Source organism: Chelonia mydas, chromosome 6, assembly GCF_015237465.2.
Source record: "Chelonia mydas isolate rCheMyd1 chromosome 6, rCheMyd1.pri.v2, whole genome shotgun sequence".
NCBI lineage: Eukaryota > Metazoa > Chordata > Testudines > Cheloniidae > Chelonia > Chelonia mydas.
Window position 1 is genome coordinate 70,316,549 of NC_051246.2, and position 24,878 is coordinate 70,341,426.

A 24,878-nucleotide genomic window follows, 5' to 3' on the forward strand; every position below is an offset into this window, starting at 1 on the left:
AGACGCAATCCAAATACATTGTAAAGGATCCTCTGTTCAAGTTAACAGATCTGTCAGGAGCCTCAAGAAATCCATGATCTTGATTAGTAGCTTAACTCTCCTAAGAAGGCATTAAAAAAAAACACCCCCAAAAACCCAAAACATTGCTGTAATAGGTTGAACTCCTCTTCTTTTTAAGTCATATTCCAAAAACAAAACATACAGCTAATAATTAAATGGTGAGGAAGAGTGGACAGCAGTTCTTTTTCAAATATGCATTTGAAATGAAAATGCAGTATATAGTCTCCCGAAAGAATGAACCAGAATTGAGACTATCCTTGATTTTAGCCAGTTTTAGCTTGATTTTAACATCTTTAATCTTAACTGATGCTGGGCGATGCAAATGCTAAAATAACACTTAGGCAGAAACACAGTAAGGACATGCCTAAAAGGAATACAATTGGCATAAACATACAATTTACTTAATGGTGTCACCCAGTTACCCCACTGTTCAATCGATCAAACAAAAACAACAAACACACACAGGTAAAAAGCAGGCCTAACTAAGGCAGACTGGGGTAAAGGTGGGAGAAAAGGGAAAGCATATTGATTAATTAGCAGAAACCATGACTCCTCTTCCCCGCTCCCGCATCTAATGCCCTTTGATTAAAAAGTAACAGTTCTGGAGTCCTCCTTAACTTATCTCTATAACTAGATTTCCAGATAGCAGCACTGCCCAGGAATGTGTTCTTCCACCTGCTATTAAAGAAATTATGCCTCTTTTTGTGATAAAGGACTAATGCCCATTTAGCAACAACAAACACTGTTGTTACTACCTCAGGGATAAATTATGACAATTACCTTGAAAACAGGAACAATAGGGCAACATGAAAACTTCCATTGGTCCAATATAGAATTATAGAACTGTAGAGATGGAAGGGACCTTAAGAACATAAGAACAGCCATACTGGGTCTTCTGACAGTGGCCAATGCCAGGTGCCCCAGAGGGAATGAACAGAACAGGTAATCATCAAGTGATCCATCCTGTTGCCCATTTCCAGCTTTTGCCGAACAGAGTCTAGGGACACCATTCCTGCCCATCCTGGCTAATAGCCATTGATGGCTCTATCCTCCATGAATTTATCTAGTTCTTTTTTGAACCCTGTTATAGTCTTGGCCTTCACAACATCCTCTGGCAAGGAGTTCCACAGGTTGACTGTGTGCTGTGTCCACCTCCTTGTGCTGAGAGGGTCCATATGTAAAAGTTCACCTCCTGACTGGAACAGATCAGCAACAGGACATCACACCAGTGTTCTGTACTGCATCCCCACACAATGCAAGATTCACTTTAAGTCCTGCAGCAGCATGTCACCCACCTCTCGTGAGCGCCCTCCTCTGGTGGCGTGTCTACAGTCTTTAAACCAGTCCCAGCTGATATTGGGTCATACCCCAGGGCTTCCTGCCTGGAGGCAATGGTTTCACCCTCTTAGTCTGTTCTCCAGCTGGGCCTCCCGACAGTTCGGTCTCCTTCTGGGGATTTACTGCTGTCCAATTAAGTTCCCTCTAAGCTGTGTGGCCTCATGGCCATGCAGCTGTCTATCAAGGGCTGCACAGACAGGGAGAGGCACCTCTCCCATGGCCCTGGGCTGCTGCAGCGAGAGAGGGCTGAGGGGAGTCCTCTCTCCTCACTGCAGCCCTGGGGCAGCCTGTACCCAAAACCCCTCATTCCCAGCCCCACCCCAGAACCCGCACTCCCAGCCAGAGCCCTGCCCCCCACAACCCTCTGCCCCACCCTTGAGTCCCCTCCCACACCCCAAACCCCGCACTCCCAGCCAGAGCCTTCACCCCTACACCCCAACCCTCTGCTCTCTCCCAAACACCAAACCTCTCAGACCCACCCCCGCCACACATCACCTCCATATTGGTACACATAACAAAATTCATTCTGCACATGGATGTAAAAAATTAGAAGGAACATTGCTGTCCATTTGTAGGCCCTTCCCTAATTGCCTATGGTGGGGGGGACAACTACGACCACACCACACACAGACCCAACCAGCCTTCTGGGTTCCAGCCCAGGGACCCTAAGAATAGCAGCCACACACTGCCATGTCCCTTTAGCAAAGGTGCCTTCAGTTCCCTGGGCCAGTTCCCTGCAGCTCCAGCCTTCACCGATGTCTTACCCTTAGCTCAGGGTTCTTCTAAGCTCAGGCCCAGCAGCCAGCCAGGAACTCTTCCTTGCTCCCTCAGTCCCTACTGGCACTGTCTGTTGTGCTGCAGTTCCCTTTGGCCAGTCAAGAGCCCAGACCTGCAGTGCTCTAGCTCCAGCAAGGAACTGCCTGCCTCTGGCTCTGCAGCTCCTTATTACAGGACCCCCCTGGGCCTTAATTGGCTGCTTTCCCTGCACCCACTCTGGGCCACTTGGAGAACTTCTCTTCTGCTCCTCTCTGGGATGAATGTGGCAGGACACTGAGGCTTCCAGCAGCAGGCCTCTGGTCCGAGTCCATGCTGTCACAGGGCCCTAGTTTTCATTTTCAGGTCCCTCTAAAGGACTAGGACCTGGCTACCTCAGAGACTCTTCTCCACACAAAACCCACAAAGAACACTATGAGCACACAGTGCTTCTGCTGATATAACCCAATTATGTTCTCAAAGTCTGGAAGAAAGACATTTTCATTGGAGAATCTTTGATCTCAGAACTCCCTTGGAACAGAGATTGCAATGAGTTCACATCTCAGCTTTTAGACTACAAGGCAAGACACCTCTCTGCAGAGACCTTTCCTTAAAAAAGGAGGCTACAAAGTGGCCAGCAAGATTTTCCCTTTTCTTTGGTAGCTACCGTCCAGCATCTCAGAATTACAACCTAATCAACCAACGCATGATTATCAAGTAGATTCCTAAACAATAATGGTTCTTCTTAAATTATTGAACTGTATATAACAGATGTGTGAACCTCCGAAGAGACTCGACAACCCTAAGCAAGATAGTATAGTCTACATTTCAGAGTGGTGAATAGAGTGCATTACAGACTAAGATTTTTGCGAGAGTACTGTGTCCAGTTCTTGTGTACATAATTCAAAGATGTTGATTTGGAGGTTTCAGAGAAGAGTCAGGAGAATAATTAAAGGATTGGCAAACAAGCCACTTAGTGAGACATTCAAGGAGCTCAATCTATTTAGCTTAATGAAGAGAAGGTTAAGGGTTGACTTGATCACAGTGTGTAAGTACCTACTTGGGGAACAAATATTTGACAATGGGCTGATCAATCAGCAGGCAAGATCTCATGGCTGTCGTCGAAGTTAGACAAATTCAGACTGGAAACATGGTGTACATTTTTAACTGTAAGGGTAATTAACCATTGAAAAAATTTACCAAGGGTCATAGCACATTCTCCACCACTGGCAATGTTTAAATCAAGATTGGATGTTTTTCTAAAAAAGATATCCTATATTCAAACAAGAATCATTGCAGGGACATACTATGGCAGGAGTGGGCAAACTACGGCCCGAGGGCCGCGTCATGCCTATCAGACCCTTTAATCCAGCCCTTGAGCTCCTGTTGGGGAGTGGGGCTGGAGGCTTGCCCCACTTTGCACGGCTCCCGGAAAAAGTGGCATGTCCCCACTCTGGCTCCTATGTGTTTGGGCAGCCAGGGGCTCCACACGCTGCCCCTACCCCAAATGGCTCTGCAGCTCCCATTGGCTGGGAACCATGGCCAATGGGAGCTGCAGGGATGGCGCCTGCAGACGGGGCCAGTGCGCAGAGGTGCCTGGCCGCACCTCCGCATAGGAGCCGGAGAGGAGACATGTCGCAGCTTCTGGGAGCTGCTTGAGATAAGCACTGCCCAGAGCCTGCACCCCTGACATCATCCTGCGCCCCAACACCCTACCCCAGCCCTGATCCCCCTCCTGCCCTCCAAACCCCTCGGTCCCAGGCAAGAGCAGCCTCCTGAACCCCCAGCCAGAGCCCTCACACCCTGCCCCGCCATCCAACCCCCTGCCCCAGTCCAAAGACCCCACCCACACCCTGAACCCCTCATATCTGGCCCCACCCTGGAACCCGCATCCCAACCCCCTGCCCCAGCCCAGAGCCCTCTCCCACACCCTGAACTCCTCATTTCTAGCCTCACCCCAGCCAGAAACCTCACCTCCTCCAGCATCCCAACCCCCAATTTCGTGAGCATTCATGGCCCGCCATACAATTTCCATACCTGATGCAACCCTCAGGCCAAAAGGCTCGCCCACCCCTGTTCTATGGTCTAGGTTATGCAAGAGATCAAACTAGATGATCAGTGGTGCTTGCTGGTCTTCGAATCTATTAACTTATTAACACAAATAATGAATTCCTCACTTTTCCAATATTAAACAGTGAGAGCTTTCCATAATAGAAAGCAAATGTAGGAAAAAAACCCAACCATTTATTAGAAAATACTACATTCAAAATTTTGGAGTTATAAAATGCTAGTGTACACAGTTAGCCTCTCCAGTGTAACTGGACACTTAAAAGAATGACTTTTATCCATCTTCACTGCTCCTTTCTATGCTATTCAGAGGCATCACAAACTGAAGCAATTTTCACAAAAAAGAGAGAGTGCTAAATAGAGAAATCAATTTTACTTTTCACCAATGAGCTATCCTGGGTAAACTTTTGTTGGATCAGAAACACCATGGACTTGGGTCACAATGTAGGGGGCCTCAAAGCCAAAAAAAGATGATTCACTCAGTCTCCAAGGCCACACACACATTTCAGTCAGAGACAAAACAATTTTAGTCAAAGATAAGGTGTGCAGGGAAATAGCTACCGGGGGGGAAAAAAGTGCAAGTAACTATAAAAGTGAGTTTTGGTTTTCTTTAATATATTTTCAAATATTCACTGTTTGTACCCTGACACTTTGAGAAGCAGTCTCACAATATCTGCAGCACCATCTGGGTTTTTACAGTTTTGATTATTCATTCAAGTCCAATCTCATGTCTGCAACATGCCAGAAACACAGCACATTTTCAGAATTGAACGAAATGGCTGTGCCGAACTAGACTGCAGCTGTTACAATAAATGTATTCCATTATTCAATGTTAACGTAGCCCTGTCCAACAGGACCTTTCATAAGCCAGCTGCCCAAAAAGGAAAGAAAAAAGATTGGCAGTTTACTTGTAAAATCCCATCAGTAGTGCATCCCCAAAAGGCTAGAAGGCTCATGCAATTAACTCTACATTCAAGCCAGTACTTTATACAGTACTTTTAAAATAATAACCAGTAACTAGCACAGGCAAATATTTGTAGGGCTTAGTGATATAGCTGAAATTCAATGTGATTTGTCTCAACAAAACTTACTCCCAGAAGAGAAGTCTAATGGTTCAGTTATCAGAGCCATATACCACGACGGGGTGGGGGAAAGAATGATTTGGGGTTAAATGTGACCTCAGGACAACTACTTCTTGGCTGGGCAAGGATTTGGAAGCACTGTGGAGATGACTTTCCATCCTATGTGTATCCCTCCAGAAACGCCCTGCAGAAGATCAAGAGTGAGTTATAGTTAAGTGAAGTAGAAGGAGAACATAGGTTTCAGAGTAGCAGCCGTGTTAGTCTGTATTCGCAAAAAGAAAAGGAGTACTTGTGGCACCTTAGAGACTAACCAATTTATTTGAGCATAAGCTTTCGTGAGCTACAGCATCCGATGAAGTGAGCTGTAGCTCACGAAAGCTTATGCTCAAATAAATTGGTTAGTCTCTAAGGTGCCACAAGTACTCCTTTTCTTTTTAAGGAGAACATAGGGGATTTAGGACTACTATGGGGAACACCATGCAGATTGAAAGGAATGACAAACTGGAGGATCTTCTCATCCAAGACTAGTGAGTCCTACAAGCATCATTACCTCGGGGAGGCAAGAACCTTATTACTTGAGGAACATGGATGAAAGCAGTAAAATCCTACCTGTCTAGACAATGAAGTCCAAGCATGAAAGATCAGCCCAAGGAAGAGAGTGCAATCTATATCGTTGAGACAATCAAAAAGCAGAACAAAAAAAACCCTGACTGCAAACAAGGTCACCCTTTTAATTAGTTTTATGCTTCACAACAACTTCAGAAAGTGGGCCATTGAACAAGGAGAGTCACCAATGCAAAGTTTTCATTTTTACTTTCAAGACACTGCAATATTCATAGTCACTACAAAACATGTCCGATTGTAGATCACTCCTACATACAAAACAACTTGCAATAAAGAAATCCTACAATTCGCTCTCTAGTCTCTCTCATTTTATGTACCCACAGGCAGACAGAGAACCCTTCAGTAGTAGGCAGGTGATGTGCTTGGCTGAATATCCCAAAGCCATTTACAGTTTTACTATGTTGTGCCTTTTAGGGAGCAGGTTTCTCCAGTTTTTCCACTGACCTATTCAGACTGTACTTTGGTCAGGCTGCAGAAGTTCGTTTCAGTAGGCTTGTTCTATTTTGCATCTACCTGTTATGGACAGAGAAGATGATGTAGATTTCATTATACTGATGCCCCCCTTCTTCAGCTATTTCCACCTCTCTGTGCCTTCTCCTCACCTGATTTCCTTCTTAGATACTCTCTTTCTGCTCTCTCTCTCTCTCTTCAGTCAGCTGAATACTGATACTTAGACTATAAGCTCTACGGGGCAAGAATCACGTTTTTGTTATATGCTTTTACACGCCCTAATACAATGTCGCCTAAACCCTCGTGTATTACAGCAACATAAACAACTACCACCCACACTTTTCAGAAAAAGGAGGTTGGTGACAAAAGCAACCCTTTCACATCTGTGGACAATATTGTAATGTACAGCTGCTAAAAAAAATTTACTAATATATAGCACTGATAGTGCTTCACTGGTTCAAAGTGTTCTGTGAATATTAACTAATTCATCTTCACAACACGCATGATATAAGTGTTTGTCAGTGTTTTCCAGATGAGAAACTGAGGCATAGGGAGGTAAGGTGATTTGCCTAGAACTGGAAGCAGCAGGAAAAAACTCAATTATTGGCTTTTTCTCCTTTGCATAATCTATGCATCTGGCTTAATCTATGCATCCAATAATCAATAGTCAGTGCCTGTAAATACTTGTGTTTGAGTGCAAATACTGCAGCATTAGACAATTTTTCTGAATATTCATATAACTGATGTGACAGTTTGATTCTCTGCTATTTGTTTCCCCTTTTATACTCCATACCCCCATTTCCCCTTTTTATACTTCATATTTTGAAATGCAAGCATTTTCATTTATATTTGTAAGCAAACTTACACTGAAGTATGTGATTGTTTCCTTCTTTAATAGCTTCATAAACTAATTGTTTGCAACTAATGTTTTTCCATTTGTATTTCTCCCTCTTTTCATAACCCCTAAATACTGTCACCCCAATACTAAATTATAAAGGGTCTTTTTTTTGTCCTTCATGAAATCTTCTCTGAATTTCAAGATTATTCATTAAAATTCCCAGTTAAATTTTCTGGAGAGGAAAGACATCTTGATATAGCCGGAAGACTGACTTTATTCCTCTAAAATCCAAGCCATGTAAATGACTATTGAACGCAGCAGCTGTGTTGCTGGCAGAGAAGACATAACAGAATAAAATGCTCATGGTGATGATTTCCCTCCCTCCAATGCAATTCATTACATAGTGATCCAATTATTCCACAAAAAGCCTTTTTCTTATAGCATGCTCTCCTTTTCACTTCTGTTTGTTTCCCCCAACCAAAACTATGCCATGGATAGAATGCTTTGTAAATATTTCATGAGAAAATGCCATTTACACCCACAGCCTGCTCTTTCCTCTCTCCCACTCCCCAAAACAGAAGGATTTGAAAGCTCTTGATTTCTAATACAATTTGTAGATTTAAAAGCACAAATCAAAAGAAGAGATTTTACAACAACTACAAAGGTGCATTTCACACAGAATGAAGGGATGGATAAAAAACTCAACTTATTTAGAAATGAAAAATTTCTCAATGAGAGTTCCATAGAAGCAGGAGTGTATCATGAAAAAAACTGGATTAGTGACCTATCACTAAGGATGGAAAATAATATTAAACAAATTACAGTGTTTTCCAAATACTGTTTGTAACTTTCTAAATTTTTTTCAATATGAAAGTTATATCTAAACTGTATCTGTGTAAAATTAAGATCCTGCTGTATCAATGAAGGCCTTGTACACAGCTTCAAATAGGATGGTTTGTGAGGCAAACAGCATCTCTTCTGTTCAGGCTTCAATTATGCATTGGAGGAAAGGGGGCAGAATTACCTTCCCTCTTGCCCCCACCACTTGCTTAGCTGGAATTAGGACACAAAACCAAGCTGTGCTTTTTGGGCACGTGAAGTTATGGTCAAAACTAGCACAATCATTTTAAAACAGAATGAGGAGCGTAAAACTCTCAGAAACTAACTTTCACAAATGTACGTATGATTTCTTTGTTTTCATATATAATCTGTGTTAAGTCATTACGTGCCTGTCTTCAGTAATGACCATTTCTGTCCTTAGGGTGCAAAATAAAACAAATCCTCAATGGACAATTTAAAAACAAAAACCATCAATAATGTACTCCATTAGATAGATGGTTGTGTGTCAGCGGGTGCTTTCCCGCCCCCCATAACTTTGCACAGAAAAGAACAGATAGTATACACTGCCAAATGAAGTTTAGTGTCGCATTAAAAATTAAACATGGCTTCCTTCGCACTTTTAACTGTAGTGTTTTCATTATTGTCCTAACATAAGTCACTACTGGGTGTTTCATGTGTATGTTTTTGCAAGTTGAAAGACAATATTAGAAACCAGAACACGAGGCAACATTTTATAACAGTAAATTTTACTAATGACAGCTAGTTAACAGGATTCTATCAGAACTGCTTTACAAGTGTAGGACTATATTTTGGTACATGCTGTTTAGGGAGGCCCACCAGCAGTTGCAAGTGCACAGGGAGGAAGCTGATCTTCCAAACTCTGGCTCCCTTAAACCCAAAAAGAGACGACACCTCAAACACTCCCGTACAGCTGCAACTGAGAGAGCAGGGGCTACCAATCAAATGACAAACTCCACATTTGTTAGTATATGTTACATGAGGCCAAAGAACCCTATGCAGAAGCTCACAGATATTCCAGCTCCTATCAGGAATAATTTTGCTTCAATTAGCCTCCGTATATATTATAGCTGCACATTAGCACAGCTTTTGCAGTGTATAAGTACACAGGTTTGGGGAGCGGTTATATCACAATGGCCTATAATTAAGGCTGTGTGTCGGTCACGGAAGTCATGGATTCCACGACTTGCCGTGACCTCTGTGACTTCTGCAGCGGCTGGTGCTGGCTGCCCCTGGCTCCCACCAGCATGTCCCTACAGCTCTAAGGCGGAAGGACCAGGGTGCTCTGCGCACTGCCCGTGCACGCCGCCCCCACAGCTCCCATTGGCTGTGGTTCCCAGCCAATGGGAGCTACGGAGCCAGCACTTGTGGTGGGAGCAGCACGTGGAGCCCCCTTGGGCCCTCCCCTCAGGAGCTGCAGGGACATGCTGGTTGAAGCTGGGTAGGGAACCTGCCAGCCCCATCAACCCCTCCCCAGCAACTGCAGGGGTCCATGGCCCTACCCCCCAGCACCCATTGCTAAACAATACAAATTAAGCAGCAAGCCTGAACTTGCTTGTGTAAAGTATCGGACACAGAGGCAATACTAGCATTTGTCCATAATACTTGTCAGACTCCTTTACAAAGATATCAGAAAATAAACAGTAGGTTATTGCTACATAGGGTTGCATGTGTTTTCATTCGAAAATGGAAGGTACAGTACATCATTTGTTCCTACTAAGTGAAAACCCTAATCATTACACAGCGAACAATGATAGCTGAATTTTTGGTGTTATCCACCACAGAAGAGCCTAAAAACCTCACCCCCTCCTTGTTCTTCCTTGTTTGGAATGGGCTGCAAGGATGAGAGTTTTCTGAGAACACCTTTTACCTCTCTCTAAAGAATTCTCTATCAGTTAGCTAGTTTCCTCTCTCACTCCAGTAGTCAAAGCCTGAATGCAATGCACAACCTGTTTATTCAAGTTGCATGCTTGGGAGGTTCACAAAGGTTAACAAAGAACGGGCACTAGCTGCTCCATCTGTTACTTCCCCGGTATGCTGGGAGGGGCTTTGGCTGTTGGATCCACATATAGTCATGGATCACCATCCTAGGACTATCCCCAAAGAACTCCTTCACATGGGAGTGCAGGGAGACCTTGTGGAACTGTGCTTCTCTACCCAGGGGTACAGAGCATCTGTGCAGGCTCCTCCCATATGCAATCACATTAGGTCTGCAGTTATCAAGGCTTACTGAGCCCACAGAAAAGAGAACATGGTTTGCCCCAGGTGAGCAATATCAGATGTAGGTATAGAAGGAGAAGGAATGTGGTATACTGGTTAGAAAAAGGGTTCTCAAACTTTTTCCATGGTATAACCACATCTCAAAAGACACCTCCCACTTACAACTGCACAATATCCCTGTGGCAGCTACAGCAATTGTTTATATGGAAATGTAAGATGAGGAAAGTATGCATGTATTTTAGCTGTTTTTATTACATTTTTTGAAAAAGAAAAATGGGTTTCCCTTTATTCTTCATTTCACTTCATTTCTGGTCCTCCTCTCCCCCGGTACATGCTTCCCTGACCCTTAGAGTATATCTACACTGAATCTGGGAGCAAGCTGCTGAGCCCAGCCCCTGGATTTAAGAGCCTGACCTCCAACCATAGTTGCAACATCGAAGCAGTATCTACACAGCTATTTTTAGCACACGCATGCAAGCCCCACTGAGTCTGTGAGCCTGGGCAGGGAGGCTCACTCCCAGATACACTATTGACAGACTCTTCCCTAGGCATGCTGCCCAGACACCTGGTCCTCTTCTCCAGATACTCTCCAGCATAGTGGGCATAGGGATGTCTCCTTTCCTGCCCCCCTCTGATGACTCATCTCAGAGGATAGTTCTTGGGTCTTCTCCTCCTCTTACACAGGAACAGTCCCTAGAAGTAGTAGTTACCATTGCTCCTGCTTTTCCGGGCATTCTGACTCTTCTTTGCAACATCTAAGGCGACAACGGGAATTGAACCTGTGCCTTAACTACCTGTAAAAGCAGCTGGAAACCTTCAACTCAATCCAAAGTCAATGGTGGCTGCAGGTACCCAGCACCTCTGAAAAATCAGGCCTCAAATTGGCCACCCAAAAACAGAAGCAACCAAAATTGGAGACCACTTTTGATTATTAAATCATCTGTAAAAGGAGCAAAATATGGATATACCTCAAAGGACTTTTGTGAAGCTTATTTTTTTGTAAAGCACTTTGATATCCTCCAAAAGGAGGAGCGAGCTACAGAGTTCAAAATATTACTATCAAATCCACAAGTGAAGCCTATTTACTGAAGAAATTATAGTTTAGTCTTTCTCCATTGTGACAGGTTCGGTCACAGAGACCCCCTTGGGACTGTTACCTGATGTGCTGAAACTACCTCTGAGCCTGTTTTCCCTGTCAGCTTGGGACTCCAGAACCCTGCCTTGTTGAACCAGACATGCAAATCTTCTGCAACACAGACCCAGGTCTAGTCCAGGCCCCCAAAGCTGCAGACTTTAACCAAAAACTGCTCAGCAAGTCACCTATCTCCAGCACCCAGTTCCCAATGGGATCCAAACCCCAAATAAATCAGTTTTACTCTGTGTAAAGCTTATACAGGGTAAACTCATAAATTGTCCGCCCTCCGGCTTTCTTCCGGCAACTCGCAGAAGTTACTAGATCGCACACCCTGGTTCTCATGGGGACTTCAATCACCCTGATATCTGCTGGGAGAGCAATACAGCGGTGCACAGACAATCCAGGAAGTTTTTGGAAAATGTAGGGGACAATTTCCTGGTGCAAGTGCTGGAGGAACCAACTAGGGGCAGAGCTCTTCTTGACCTGCTGCTCACAAACCGGGAAGAATTAGTAGGGGAAGCTAAAGTGGATGGGAATCTGGGAGGCAGTGACCATGAGATGGTCGAGTTCAGGACCCTGACACAGGGAAGAAAGGAAAGCAGCAGAATACGGACCCTGGTTTTCAGAAAAGCAGACTTTGACTCCCTCAGAGAACTGATGGCAAGATCCCCTGGGAGAATAACATGCAGGGGAAAGGAGTCCAGGAGAGCTGGCTGTATTTTAAAGAATCCTTATTGAGGTTACAGGGACAAGCCATCCTGATGTGTAGAAAGAATAGTAAATATGGCAGGCGACCAGCTTGGCTTAACAGTGAAATCCTTGCTGATCTTAAACACAAAAAAGAAGCTTACAAGAAGTGGAAGATTGGACAAATGACCAGGGAGGAGTATAAAAATATTGCTCGGGCATGCAGGAGTGAAATCAGGAAGGCCAAATCACACCTGGAGTTGCAGCTAGCAAGAGATGTTAGGAGTAACAAGAAGGGTTTCTTCAGGTATGTTAGCAACAAGAAGAAAGTCAAGGAAAGTGTGGGCCCCTTACTGAATGAGGGAGGCAACCTAGTGACAGAGGATGGGGAAAAAGCTAATGTACTCAGTGCTTTTTTTGCGTCTGTCTTCACGAACAAGGTCAGCTTCCAGACTACTGCACTGGGCAGCACAGCATGGGGAGGAGGTGACCAGCCCTCTGTGGAGAAAGAAGTGGTTCGGGACTATTTAGAAAAGTTGGACGAGCACAAGTCCATGGGGCCGGATGCGCTGCATCTGAGAGTGCTAAAGGAGTTGGTGGATGTGATTGCAGAGCCATGGGCCATTATCTTTCAAAACTCATGGTGATTGGGGGAGGTCCCGGACGACTGGAAAAAGGCGAATGTAGTGCCCATCTTTAAAAAAAGGGAAGGAGGAGGATCCTGGGAACTACAGGCCAGTCAGCCTCACCTCAGTCCCTGGAAAAATCATGGAGCAGGTCCTCAAGGAATCAATTCTGAAGCACTTAGAGGAGAGGAGAGGAAAGTGATCAGGAACAGTGAGCATGGATTCACCAAGGGCAAGTCATGCCTGACTAATCTAATTGCCTTCTATGATGAGATAACTGGTTTTGTGGATGAAGGGAAAGCAGTGGACGTGTTGTTCCTTGACTTTAGCAAAGCTTTTGACACTGTCTCCCACAGCATTCTTGCCAGCAAGTTAAAGAAGTATGGGCTGGATGAATGGACTATAAGGTGGATAGAAAGCTGGCTAGATTGTCGGGCTCAACGGGTAGTTGATCAATGGCTCCACGTCTAGTTGGCAGCCGGTATCAAGTGGAGTGCCCCAAGGGTCGGTCCTGGGGCCGGTTTTGTTCAATATCTTCACAAATGATCTGGAGGATGGTGTGGATTGCACCCTCAGCAAGTTTGCAGATGACACTAAACTGGGAGGAGAGGTAGATACGCTGGAGGGTAGGGATAGGATACAGAGGGACCTAGACAAATTGGAGGATTGGGCCAAAAGAAATCTGATGAGGTTCAACAAGGACTAGTGCAGAGGCCTGCACTTAGGACGGAAGAATCCAATGCACCGCTACAGACTAGGGACTGAATGGCTCGGCAGCAGTTCTGCAGAAAAGGACCTAGGGGTGACAGTGGACGAGAAGCTGGATATGAGTCAACAGTGTGCCCTTGTTGCCAAGAAGGCCAATGGCATTTTGGGATGTATAAGTAGGGGCATTGCCAGCAGATCGAGGGACGTGATCATCCCCCTCTATTTGACACTGGTGAGGCCTCATCTGGAGTACTGTGTCCAGTTTTGGGCCCCACACTACAAGAAGGATGTGGAAAAATTAGAAAAAGAGTCCAGCGGAGGGCAACAAAAATGATTAGGGGACTGGAACACATGAGTTATGAGGAGAGGCTGAGGGAACTGGGATTGTTTAGTCTACGGAAGAGAAGAATGAGGGGGGATTTGATAGCTGCTTTCAACTACCTGAAAGGGGGTTCCAAAGACGATGGCTCTAGACTGTTCTCAGTGGTAGCAGACGACAGAACGAGGAGTAATGGTCTCAAGTTGCAGTGGGGGAGATTAAGGTCGGATATTAGGAAAAACCTTTTCACTAGGAGGGTGGTGAAACACTGGAATGCGTTACCTCGGGAGGTGGTGGAATCTCCTTCCTTAGAAGTTTTTAAAGTCAGGCTTGACAAAGCCCTGGCTGGGATGATTTAATTGGGGATCGGTCCTGCTTTGAGCAGGGGGTTGGACTAGATGACCTCCTGAGGTCCCTTCCAACCCTGATATTCTATGATTCTATAACAGAGAGAGAGATGCACAGCCGTTTACTCCCCCAGGTATTAATCACTTACTCTGGGTTAATTAATAAACAAAAGTGATTTTATTAAGTATAAAAAGTAGGATTTAAGTGGTTTCAAGTAATAGACAGACAGAACAAAGTAAGTTACCAAGCAAAATAAAACAAAACATGCAAGTCTAAGTCTAATACATTTAAGAAACTGGATACAGGTAAATCTCACCCTCAGAGGTGTTCCAATAAGCTTCTTTCACAGACTAGACTCCTTTTTAGTCTGGTCCCAATCCTTTCCCCGGTACAATCCTCGTTAGTTCCAGCTCAGGTGGTAACTAGGGGATTTCTCATTACTTGCAGCCCCCTTGTTCTGCTCCACCGCTTTTTATAGCTTTGGCCCAAGGCGGGAATCCTTTGTTTCTCTGGGTTCCCACCCCTCCTTCTAAATGGAAAAGCACCAGGTTTAAAATGGATTCCAGTATCATGTGACATGATCCCATGTCCTGTAAGACCCCTAGTCTCCATTCTTCTGGGGCTGGTTGGCACACAGGAAAACTTATAAGTAAACAGAGCCATTTACAACCAATTGTCCTAGTTAATGGGAGCCATCAAGATTCCAAGCCACCATTAATGGCCCACACTTTGCGTCGCTACAATAGGATTTCAGAGTAATACTTCATATTTCTAGCTTCAGATACAAGAATGATACATTCATACAAATAGGATGAACACACTCAGATTATAAGCTTTGTAATGATACCTTACCTTTGCATAAAGCATATTCCAATTATACTTATGAGTGTAAATATAATGTATTTCCATAAACATATGGAGTGCAATGTCACACCCATAAAAGGAGGTAAGGAAATTAAAACTCAACTCTGGTTCATATCTATTCCCTCAACTGCTGGACTAAAAGAACAGGTCATGAATTAAGTAGTCAGAATCACTTATAACTGAAACCAGCAACCCTCTCCTAACATTAGTCTCTGGTTCATCTCAGCTAATTACTCAGGAGAGCATGGTAGTAATAGGCTCTTCTTTCAACGGATAAAAGGTTAGTTCTTTTTTTAATTCAGAATGACAATGATGAGCAACCTTGCCATCTTTTGGAAAGGTAAGATAGTTTATGGTCAGAGCACAACAGTGCGACTCAGGAAAACTGGGTTCTATTCTCAGCTCTGAAGAATAGTTACTGTTTGAACAGCACCTTGAAAAATAAAAATATAGAGCTGTATATTAAAAATAAAATTACATTTAAGAACCACACTTATTTTATGTTTTTAAAAGGCATAAGCACTTGCAGATGTGATGTCATTTTTCTTTTTGTTAAATGAGTGCATAAAGTATGCTATGTGGTGTCAAGGTTCCTTCCCCACTCTGAACTCTAGGGTACAGATGTGGGGACCTGCATGAAAAACCCCCTAAGATTATTTTTACCAGCTTAGGTTAAAACTTCCCCAAGGTACGAACTATTTTACCTTTTGTCCCTGGACTTTATTGCTGCCACCACCGAGCGTCTAACAAATATAACAGGGAAAGAGCCCACCTGGAAACGTCTTTCCCCCCAAAATTCCCCCAAGCCCTACAGCCCCTTTTCTGGGGAAGGCTTGATAAAAATCCTCACCAATTTGCATAGGTGAACACAGACCCAAACCCTTGGATCTTAAGAACAATGAAAAAGCAATCAGGTTCTTAAAAGAAGAATTTTAATTAAAGAAAAAGTAAAAAGAATCACCTCTGTAAAATCAGGATGGTAAATACCTTACAGGGTAATGAGATTCAAAACATAGAGAATCCCTCTAGGCTAAACCTTAAGTTACAAAAAGGCACAAAAACAGGAATATACATTCCATTCAGCACAACTTATTTTATCAGCCATTTAAACAAAACAGAATCTAACGCATATCTAACTCAATTGCTTATTGACTTTTTTGCATCCGATGAAGTGAGCTGTAGCTCATGAAAGCTTATGCTCAAATAAATTGGTTAGTCTCTAAGGTGCCACAAGTACTCCTTTTCTTTTGACTTTTTACAGGAGTTCTGACCTGCATTCCTGCTCTGGTCCCGGCAAAAGCAACACAGACAGAGAGAACCCTTTGTTCCCCTCCTACCCCCTCCAGCTTTGAAAGTATCTTGTCTCCTCATTGGTCATTTTGGTCAGGTGCCAGCAAGGTTGTCTTAGCTTCTTAACCCTTTACAGGTGAAACGATTTTTCCTCTGGCCAGGAGGGATTTAAAGGTGTTTACTCTTCCCTTTATATTTATAACATGTGGATACTGAGTGTTTTCTCCCTTGTGTCATTTAACGTCTCTTCAGGTTTATGTATCGTATTACAAACAGTAATAGCTTATACTATTCACCCCTCAACCAAGGAACAAAAAAAACCAAAACAAAACATACCATATTTTTCCCATCTCTTAAATTAAAAAAAGATGAAGGGAACATTAACACAAACTTATTAAGAGTAATCAATACTGTGGTTAAGATTCTACTGTGGATGGCAACTGTTCACAGTTTAACAAATGCAAGTCAGGAAAGGAACACAGCTGAGAGAGTGTTTTTCAAATATCAAGATTACACTTTCTACCAACTGTCATCCAAGGTTTTTTACAACACTTTACATAAGCATTATCTAATTAAGGGTATGTCTGCACCTGGAGCTTGGGGGGCAGTTCCTAGCTTGAGGAGACATCCGAGCTAGCTTTCATCGAGCTAGCACAGGAGTGGGCACGCTTTTTGGCCTGAGGGCCACATCAGGGTATGGAAATTGTATGGCAGGCCATGAATGCTCATGAAATTGGTGGTAGGGGTGCGAGAGGGGGTGAGGGCTCTGCCTGGGACCGCAGGCTCTGGGGAGGGGCCAGAAATGAGGAGTTCAGGGTGCGGGAGGGGGCTCTAGGCTGACACAGGGATATGTGAGAGGTCTCTGGCTGGGGGTGCGGGCTCTGGGGTGGGGCTGGGGATGAGGATGAGGGGTTTGGGGTGCAAGAGGGTGCTCCAGGCCAGGAACGAGGGGCTCAGAGGGCAGGAAGAGGATCAGGGATGAGGCAGGCTATTGGGTTACGGGGGGCAGTGAGGGCTCTACCTGGGGGTGCAGGCTCTGGGGCTCTGGGCTGGGATTGAGGGGACTGGGGGGGGGGGGATCAGTGCTGGGGCAGGGGATTGAGGCACGGGGGGGCTCAGGGATGCAGGCTCTATGCGGTGCTTACCTCAAGCAGATCCTGGAAGCACGTCCACCCTCTGGGTTCTACACAGAGGCGCAACCAGGCGGCTCTGCGTGCACTACCCCATCTGCAGGTGCCGCCCACACAGCTCCCATTGTCCAGGAGCCGTGGGGGCAGCGCCTGTGGATGGGGCAATACACACAGCCGCCTGACCGCACCTCTACATGCTATGTAGGAATCGGAGGGGGAGTCATGCTGACTGCTCCCCTGGGGCCACGCAGAGCGGGGCAAATCCCTGACCCCACTCCTGGGCGGGAGCCAAGGGCTGGATTAAAAGGTCTGATTGGCCGGATGTGGCCTGTAATTTGCCCAACCCTGTGCTAGCATGCTAAAAATAGAATGTGGCAAAAGCAGGAGGAGGGGCTAGCCACCTTAAATTCATACCTAGCATCTCTGATGGGAATGCACTTGGGGCAGCTAGCCCCTCCCACAGATCATGCTACTGCAGCTGCATTCTATTTTTAGCACACTAGCTTCATGCAAGCTAGCATGAGTAGGTCTCCTCACGCTAGGAATCACACACCCCAGATGGAAGTGTAGACACACCTTAAGCCTCTCAAAACCACCTGTGAAGCAAGTAAGCGATACAGGAATATATAGTAATATTATGAAGTGTAGCCATCTCTGGAGCACAACACAGCAACTGTTTAATAAAACAGGACCTGAAATGAATACCACATACAAGGGTAACTGCAGGAGAAATTTACAGAGGCAGATTATAAATTGAAAGAGTTGGAATTGTGTAGGCATATTCCAATATTTGTGATTCTGTTCATAATAAATTGTAAACCTGCAATATTGATTTATAATATTTGTTAATCTGCATAATTCTTCTATTTGACATAATTGTAAATCTGCAATATTGATTTACAATTCTGTATTAAAGCTTGCAAACCGTACCTTGCAAACCGCTCAATTGGCTCTGCTTTCTCTAAATTGATACTTTCTCTCACTTGTTATTAAGATTGACGCTTGTAAAACTAAACGGCTTAATTGACTCTGCTTTCTCTGTATTGGCGCTTTCCATTGATTGTAATTGAGATTGACGCTTATAAATGTAAACCAATCAATTAACGTTACTTTCTCAAATAGTTATGTTCAATTGGCTCTACTTTGCAAACGGATACTTTGTAATGGAGATTGACATGCTTCTTTGTAACACCCATGAAGAACCGCGAATTGGAGCGGCACTCATAGAAATGTCACATAGAGACTCCCACCCTCTATAGTTTAGATCAGGAATGTTAAAAAACGGGGAGTCTCAAATAAATAACACCTTTTTATGATAAAAGAAAGGCAATACTGAAGGAATGTTAAGAGACAGGGAGTCTCAAATAAAATAACAATACTCGGTGAAATGAGAAATGTGTTTTTATTAAAGTAAGGAATGTATGTGAATGAATGGTGGGTTTTGAATAGTCAGGGAAGTGCCAGCCTAGGAATTTAACATCAATTGGCCGAAGAAGATGCCAGGTGGAGACAACCAGAGAACCCCACCGGAGGGCAAACTGGGATCCACCCGACCAATTCAAAGGATGAAGAAAGCTGATGAGCACCTGACAGCCGTCCTGGAACAGTCATGACTCACAATATGACAAAGCAAATTCCACGGACTGGCATAGGAAGAAATTCCTATAAAAATGGACACTAAGGACTGAGAACTTTGAGTCTCCAGTTCTGCCGCTGCACTTCAGGAGCATCGGATGCGCATCTGACACGGACTCAGCTCCACTCTCGTGTACAGGTTACCTGGCCAGTACTCTGTCACGAGCAACTTCTAGGCTGGTAACTATAAACCCCTATGCAGAACTGGTATGAATGAATGAATATATAGAGAGAGAGAGAGAGAGAGAGAGAGAGAGAGAGAGAGAGAGAGAGAGAGAGTTAAGTAAGGAATAAGTAACGATACGACAGTGTGAGTTTTATATTTCTTTATTATATTTTCAATAAATGTGGCATTTTGCCTTGTCCCTTTAATAAGATCCTGCTGGTTTTTATTTTATTGGTATAACAATTTGGCCTAGATACACGGATGTATACCCCTACTCCTATCATTGCCACTGGATCTCTATAATGACTAGAAGCTGTTAGGAACTTGTTTTTGACATCTCATCCGGAAGACAAGAAGGGACACAGCTTTTTAAGAGACAGTATTCTCAAGAAAGATGCCTGAAGGTAGAGTATTTTCATCATTCAGCTAATAAACCAAGCCCCTGCGAAAACAGTTGGCACAACAAGACATCACTGTAAGGAAATACAGTGATTGCAGGCAAACTTTAAAAGAAAGCTTTATTGTATGTCAGTGTTATTTAATTCCTTTAGTAGCCGATAATATCACTAAAATAAGGAAGCTGCTAGGAAACTGAATCTGTATGTACTCAGTGATAGAGTATTGATTTTAAACATGGAATTAAATAAAAGGAACTTCATTCAAACAATATTAGGGGTCTGAAACTCACAAAAGCAAGCACATTTCTCCAGCACCCCCTTATGAACTACATATTACATGTGCTATAAAAATCCTAAAACTGTTGGGGAAATTAGTGACAGAAAATCACTCACTGTCCCATGTCCTTCAGAGCACCAACCCATCTTTAAACCCTTTCATGTTGCATTCCCTTGCTGCTAAATACAGTGTTGTTCTTTTAAAAGTCAGACATTCCACTGGCTTGCAAATGACATAACAGGTATATGGAGCAGCACCCAACAACCTTTTAGCCCTGGGTATCAGGTACATTCAGTGACTTCACAAGGCCACTTTATGGTACATTTTAAACTTTTCTTTATTTGTAATATTGTTTTAGAAGAATGAAGAGTACTTTATTGCCCTAGCCAATGCTGAATTCATGTGGCAAACTTTCATAAGTGCAGATAAAGAGGACATAGTGGGTTGTATTTATCAATGCTTATGCAAAGGCATCCTAGCTGGAAAGCCAACTACATTGATAACAGTTCTGAGCAAGAAAATGTTTCTTATTGTATTGTTATAAAGATGAGAGGAAACAGAAGTCTGTGTTCACAGCAAGGCACACAGAAAAGAAGCTCCTTCCCGCCCAATTTAATTGTTGGAGAGGTCAATTTGAAGGGGGAAAAACAACGACACTGATGAATGAGACATATCTCATCAACTTTTAATCCTTAAAGTAGAAGCAAAGTTCACTTAACCACTTTAGAGAAAAGGGCAGATGCAGAAGACCTTTTGCTTTTACTGGCTCCACACTTCCTTGGCTGCCAAAATGCCCTACTTTGAGTACAGATTTTCAGTAGTTACCTTTGATTGGGCTTTCTCCTCTTTAGGAGCAGAATGGTAGCTGCCTTCAACATCCAGACACTCAGGAGAAAGAGTAAGCAAACTCTTAATGCCTTGATTTCCCTATCTGTGGGAAGGCATGTTGGACTGACTCCATCTCCCATTCCATTTGCAAGTAAGGGCAAAGTTTCTTTGCTCAATGAGCCCACAGATAGACTCCCAACCCTAATTATATTAGGAACTAATATGAGAATATATTAAGAGCACCACAATAAAGCAGCTCTGCCAAGGGTCAGATCTGGGGACTATAACCCAGATAACACCTTATCAGTTCTAAATTCCTTCACATTTAAATCTTTCCCCTAACAATAATTAAAGTGCGGCTCTATTCTGAATAGAGACCTTGTAAAAAGGCATCCTGGATTCTTTGTTTACCGTTTATCTATATCATGTGCTCAATTCAAACAGAAAAAGATTAAGAGTTAGATTCTCTGATGCACTCCTGCCCCTCAATACTGCTCTGATAGTGCAAAAACCCTGGAAAATAGTGGCATGTGGCCAGCTGACCCAGCTCTTGTTCCACCTCACCACTTAACCCCAATGATTTAGATAAGGGCATAGAGAGAGTACACTTATAAAGTTTACGGACAACACCAGGAGCTTTGGAAGATAGGATTAATATTCAAAATGATCTGGACAAACTGGAGAAATGGTCTGAAGTAAATATGATGAAATTCAATAAGGACATATGCAAAGTATCCCACTTAGGAAGGAACCTTCAGCTGCACACGTACAAAATGGGAAATGACTGCCTAGGAAGGAGTACTGCAGAAAGAGATTGGGGGCTCATAGGGAATCACAAGCTAAATATGAGTCAAGCATGTAACACTGTTGCAAAAAAAGCAAACATCATTCTGGGATGTACTAGCAGGAGTGTTGTAAGCAAGACACAAGAAGTAATTCTTCCACTTTACTCAGGCCTCAGCTAGAGTATTGTGTCCAGTTCTGGGCGCCACATTTCAGGAAAGATGTGGACAAATTGGAGAAAGTCCAGAGAAGAGCAACAAAAATGATTAAAGGCCTAGAAAACATGACCTATGAGGGAATATTAAAAAAATAAGACCGAGAGGGGACATAACAGTTTTCAAGCACATAAAAGGTTGTTACAAGGAGGAGGGAGATCAATTGTTCTCTTTAACTTCTGAGGACAAGAAAAAATGAGCTTAAACTGCAGCAAGGACAGTTTGGTTGGACATTAGAAAAAGCTTCCTAACTGTCAGGATGATTAACTACTGGAATAAACTGCCTAGGGAGGTTGTGGAATCTCTGTCATTGGAAATTTTTAAGAGCAGGTTAGACAAAACACCTGTTAGGAATGGTTTAGATCAGGAGTTCTCAACCCTTATCTTTCTGAGCCCCCGCCCCCATGCTATAAGAATATAAGAATTCCAGGGCCCGGGGGGGGGGGGGGGGGGAGTGAGTGGGGGGGAACCTTAGCATTCATGGCTTCAGCCAAAGTGGGAGGGGGGCCTCAGAGCTCTGGACCTCAGCCACCAGGCAAGAGGTGACGGGGCCGTGGGGAGGAGCTGAGAGCTTCAGTCCCGCGGGGTGCTGGGGATGGAAGGGATCTCAGGGCTCCAACCTCACAGGGTGATGGGGCTGGGGGGAGGTAAGGCTTCTGCCCTGCAGGGTGCTAGGACTCTGGGCTTTAGACTCACAGGGGCACCAGGGCTCTGGGCTTCAGCCCCATGGCTGTGCTCCCACCTTCAGCCCCACTGGGATGCCAGGGCTCAGGGCTTCAGCCCCACATTTCTGGCTTCAGACCCATGGGGGGTGCTGGGCTTGGAATTTTAGCTCTGGGGGCAGGGAGGGGCACTGGGGCTCAGGGTACCCTGCGGCTCCACTCCTGGTTTCAGCCCCATGGGGTGCCAGGGCTTAGAGTGCCGGGCTTCAGCCGTGGGGCCCTATGGCCCCCTGAAAGCAGCTCAGTTGAGAACCACTGGTCTAGATAATACTTAGTCCTCTCATGAGTGCAGGGGACTGGACTAGATGACCTCTCGAGGTCCCTTCCAGTCCTGTAATTCTATGATTGTAGCAGGCGGACAGGGAGAATGTTAGAGGCATAGCGCTCTGGCTATCCTTAGCTGGATTACAGTTTTTTGGGGACCAGTGCAAGCTGACAAAGGTTGGCACAATTGTCAGGATGCTCTAATTTGGGTTAGAGCTTCAGCCAGCACAGAGCCACCCAATGAATCAAGGAGCTGCAAAGAAATACCCAATAGCCTCCTCCCACCGTTGTGCTAGGTTTCTCCTTGGCAGATCCATAATTTTTGGAACTGCTACCTTGCAAATTCAGCATAGACTCAGAGTAAAGCTAGGTACTGTGCACACCATCACCAATAAAACAGGTTTTGCAGGGCTAATTTGGTCCTCGGTGACACCTGTGTGACTCCATTGTCTTCAACAGGCCTGCACAGGTATAATGATTGGAATTTAGTAAACAATTCTACTGATGGACAAGATCAAATAGATACAGCAACCTCTTAGATGTGTTGGCTCTTCCAAGTCTATCAGTAGCAAAGGATAGTAAAAACATGTTTTAAATCACTACTATCAGCAGATAAAACACTGAATGCACACAGATAGGATATGTCTGGAGAAAGTAGGGGCTGTTTTCCCATAATTACTTGTCATTTTACAAGAACTTCTGGGTTACTGAAAAAAAGAAAGCGAACCTCATCGTTTTTGGGTTTTGTTTTTTTTTAATACACATATCCCTATGACCTTTGAATTTAACCACACAAACCTTGGACTATCAAACTAGGAAGAGTGCTGGTTGGTAAGGAGAGATTTCTGACTCTTTAATTAAAAACTCAGAGTTAATCTGGTATTGTTCAGGACAATATGGTGTTAACATTGAAGTTTAATGCTGCCATTTAAAATCTCACTTCATTGCTGATCATTTCAGAAGAAACATCAAGCTACTCTGATTCTGTGGACTAAGTTTGGGATTGTGGTCAGCACTTATATAGAGTACCATCATTTTCTCCCTCCAGAATCTGACCCCCAATTATTTTTCATTGCTTTAACTGGAATCCCTCAGGCTTCTTGTCTTTTCAGATCATGAGTGCTTATCAGAAAGCTGATGACACAGTCAAAGTGATGTATATCAACTAGTAGAAAGAGTACTCCAGTACTTTTATTTTAAAATTAAAGGACTGTGATATTACCACACAGTACTGATACATCATCAACAGGATAAGAAAAAGACGGTCCCAGGAAAAGTAAATCAAACACTAGAATCTCAAATTTGGTTACTGAGGGTTTATATCCTCCCCTCCTCACCAAACACAATAATAAAAAGGACAAAACAGGACACACACGGAGAATTGAAACATTACTCACCATTTCCTGAGATGCATATTTAGGATCTTCAGGATCAACTGACCAATAGCAGAAATCAAAGCCAAAAGCCACAATCTTCTCTCTTGTGTCCCACAGGCCCTCAAGCCTATTGTGTACCTGAATAGGGGGGAAGATAGAGAGAGCACTTGAATTTGAGGATTACCAAAGAGCATAATTTAAAAACTTTGTCCAGGATATACTTTTCCCCCCCTCTCACAACACAAATATTCATGGCTCCAAGTTCATACTGTTTTCATTTTCTTGCACAAAAGTCAAAGAAAAAATATGGATGGATCCATCACAAAGCTGCTAGTAAAACTTTCACTGAGCAGTTCATTCACCACTTCTCTCCTACTTCAAAAAAAGTACAATGCACTTAAGCGTTTTCCATCCAACGATTTCCAAGCATTTTACAAACATTACTGAGTTAATCCTCACGACATCCATTTTAGGTGGGAAAGCATTATCCCCATTTTACAGATGGAGAAACCAAATCCCAGAGGTTAAATGACTATGTTTATGGTAGAGCCAGAAATACGAACCACACCTCCCAACTCCTAGTATTACGCTTTAACCACAAGTCTATCTACTCTCCTTCTTTACCTTGCTGTATTAACAGTTTGTCAGTTCTCCTCCTTCAGTGTGTTATGGATTACAAAGTGCCCAGAGCAAATCCCAAGTTTTGATTAACCAGTAATCACAACCAAACCTCCAGACATAGCATAGGCTGGAGCTACTTCTTTTTGTTACTGAAGTATTTCATTTAGGATATATGTCTTCATTAAAAATGTAGCTT

General features: G+C 43.8%; 1 protein-coding gene across 1 annotated transcript in view; it reads right to left on the reverse strand.

The window, feature by feature from the left end:
* The window catches only part of STARD9 (StAR related lipid transfer domain containing 9), a 201,391-nt gene that overhangs the window by 139,427 nt on the left and 37,086 nt on the right, over nucleotides 1–24,878 (reverse strand). Inside the window, exon 3 of the mRNA XM_037900384.2 lies at nucleotides 24,083–24,199. Coding sequence (XP_037756312.1) covers nucleotides 24,083–24,199 — 117 coding nt within the window. The remainder of the gene's footprint in view (nucleotides 1–24,082; nucleotides 24,200–24,878) is intronic.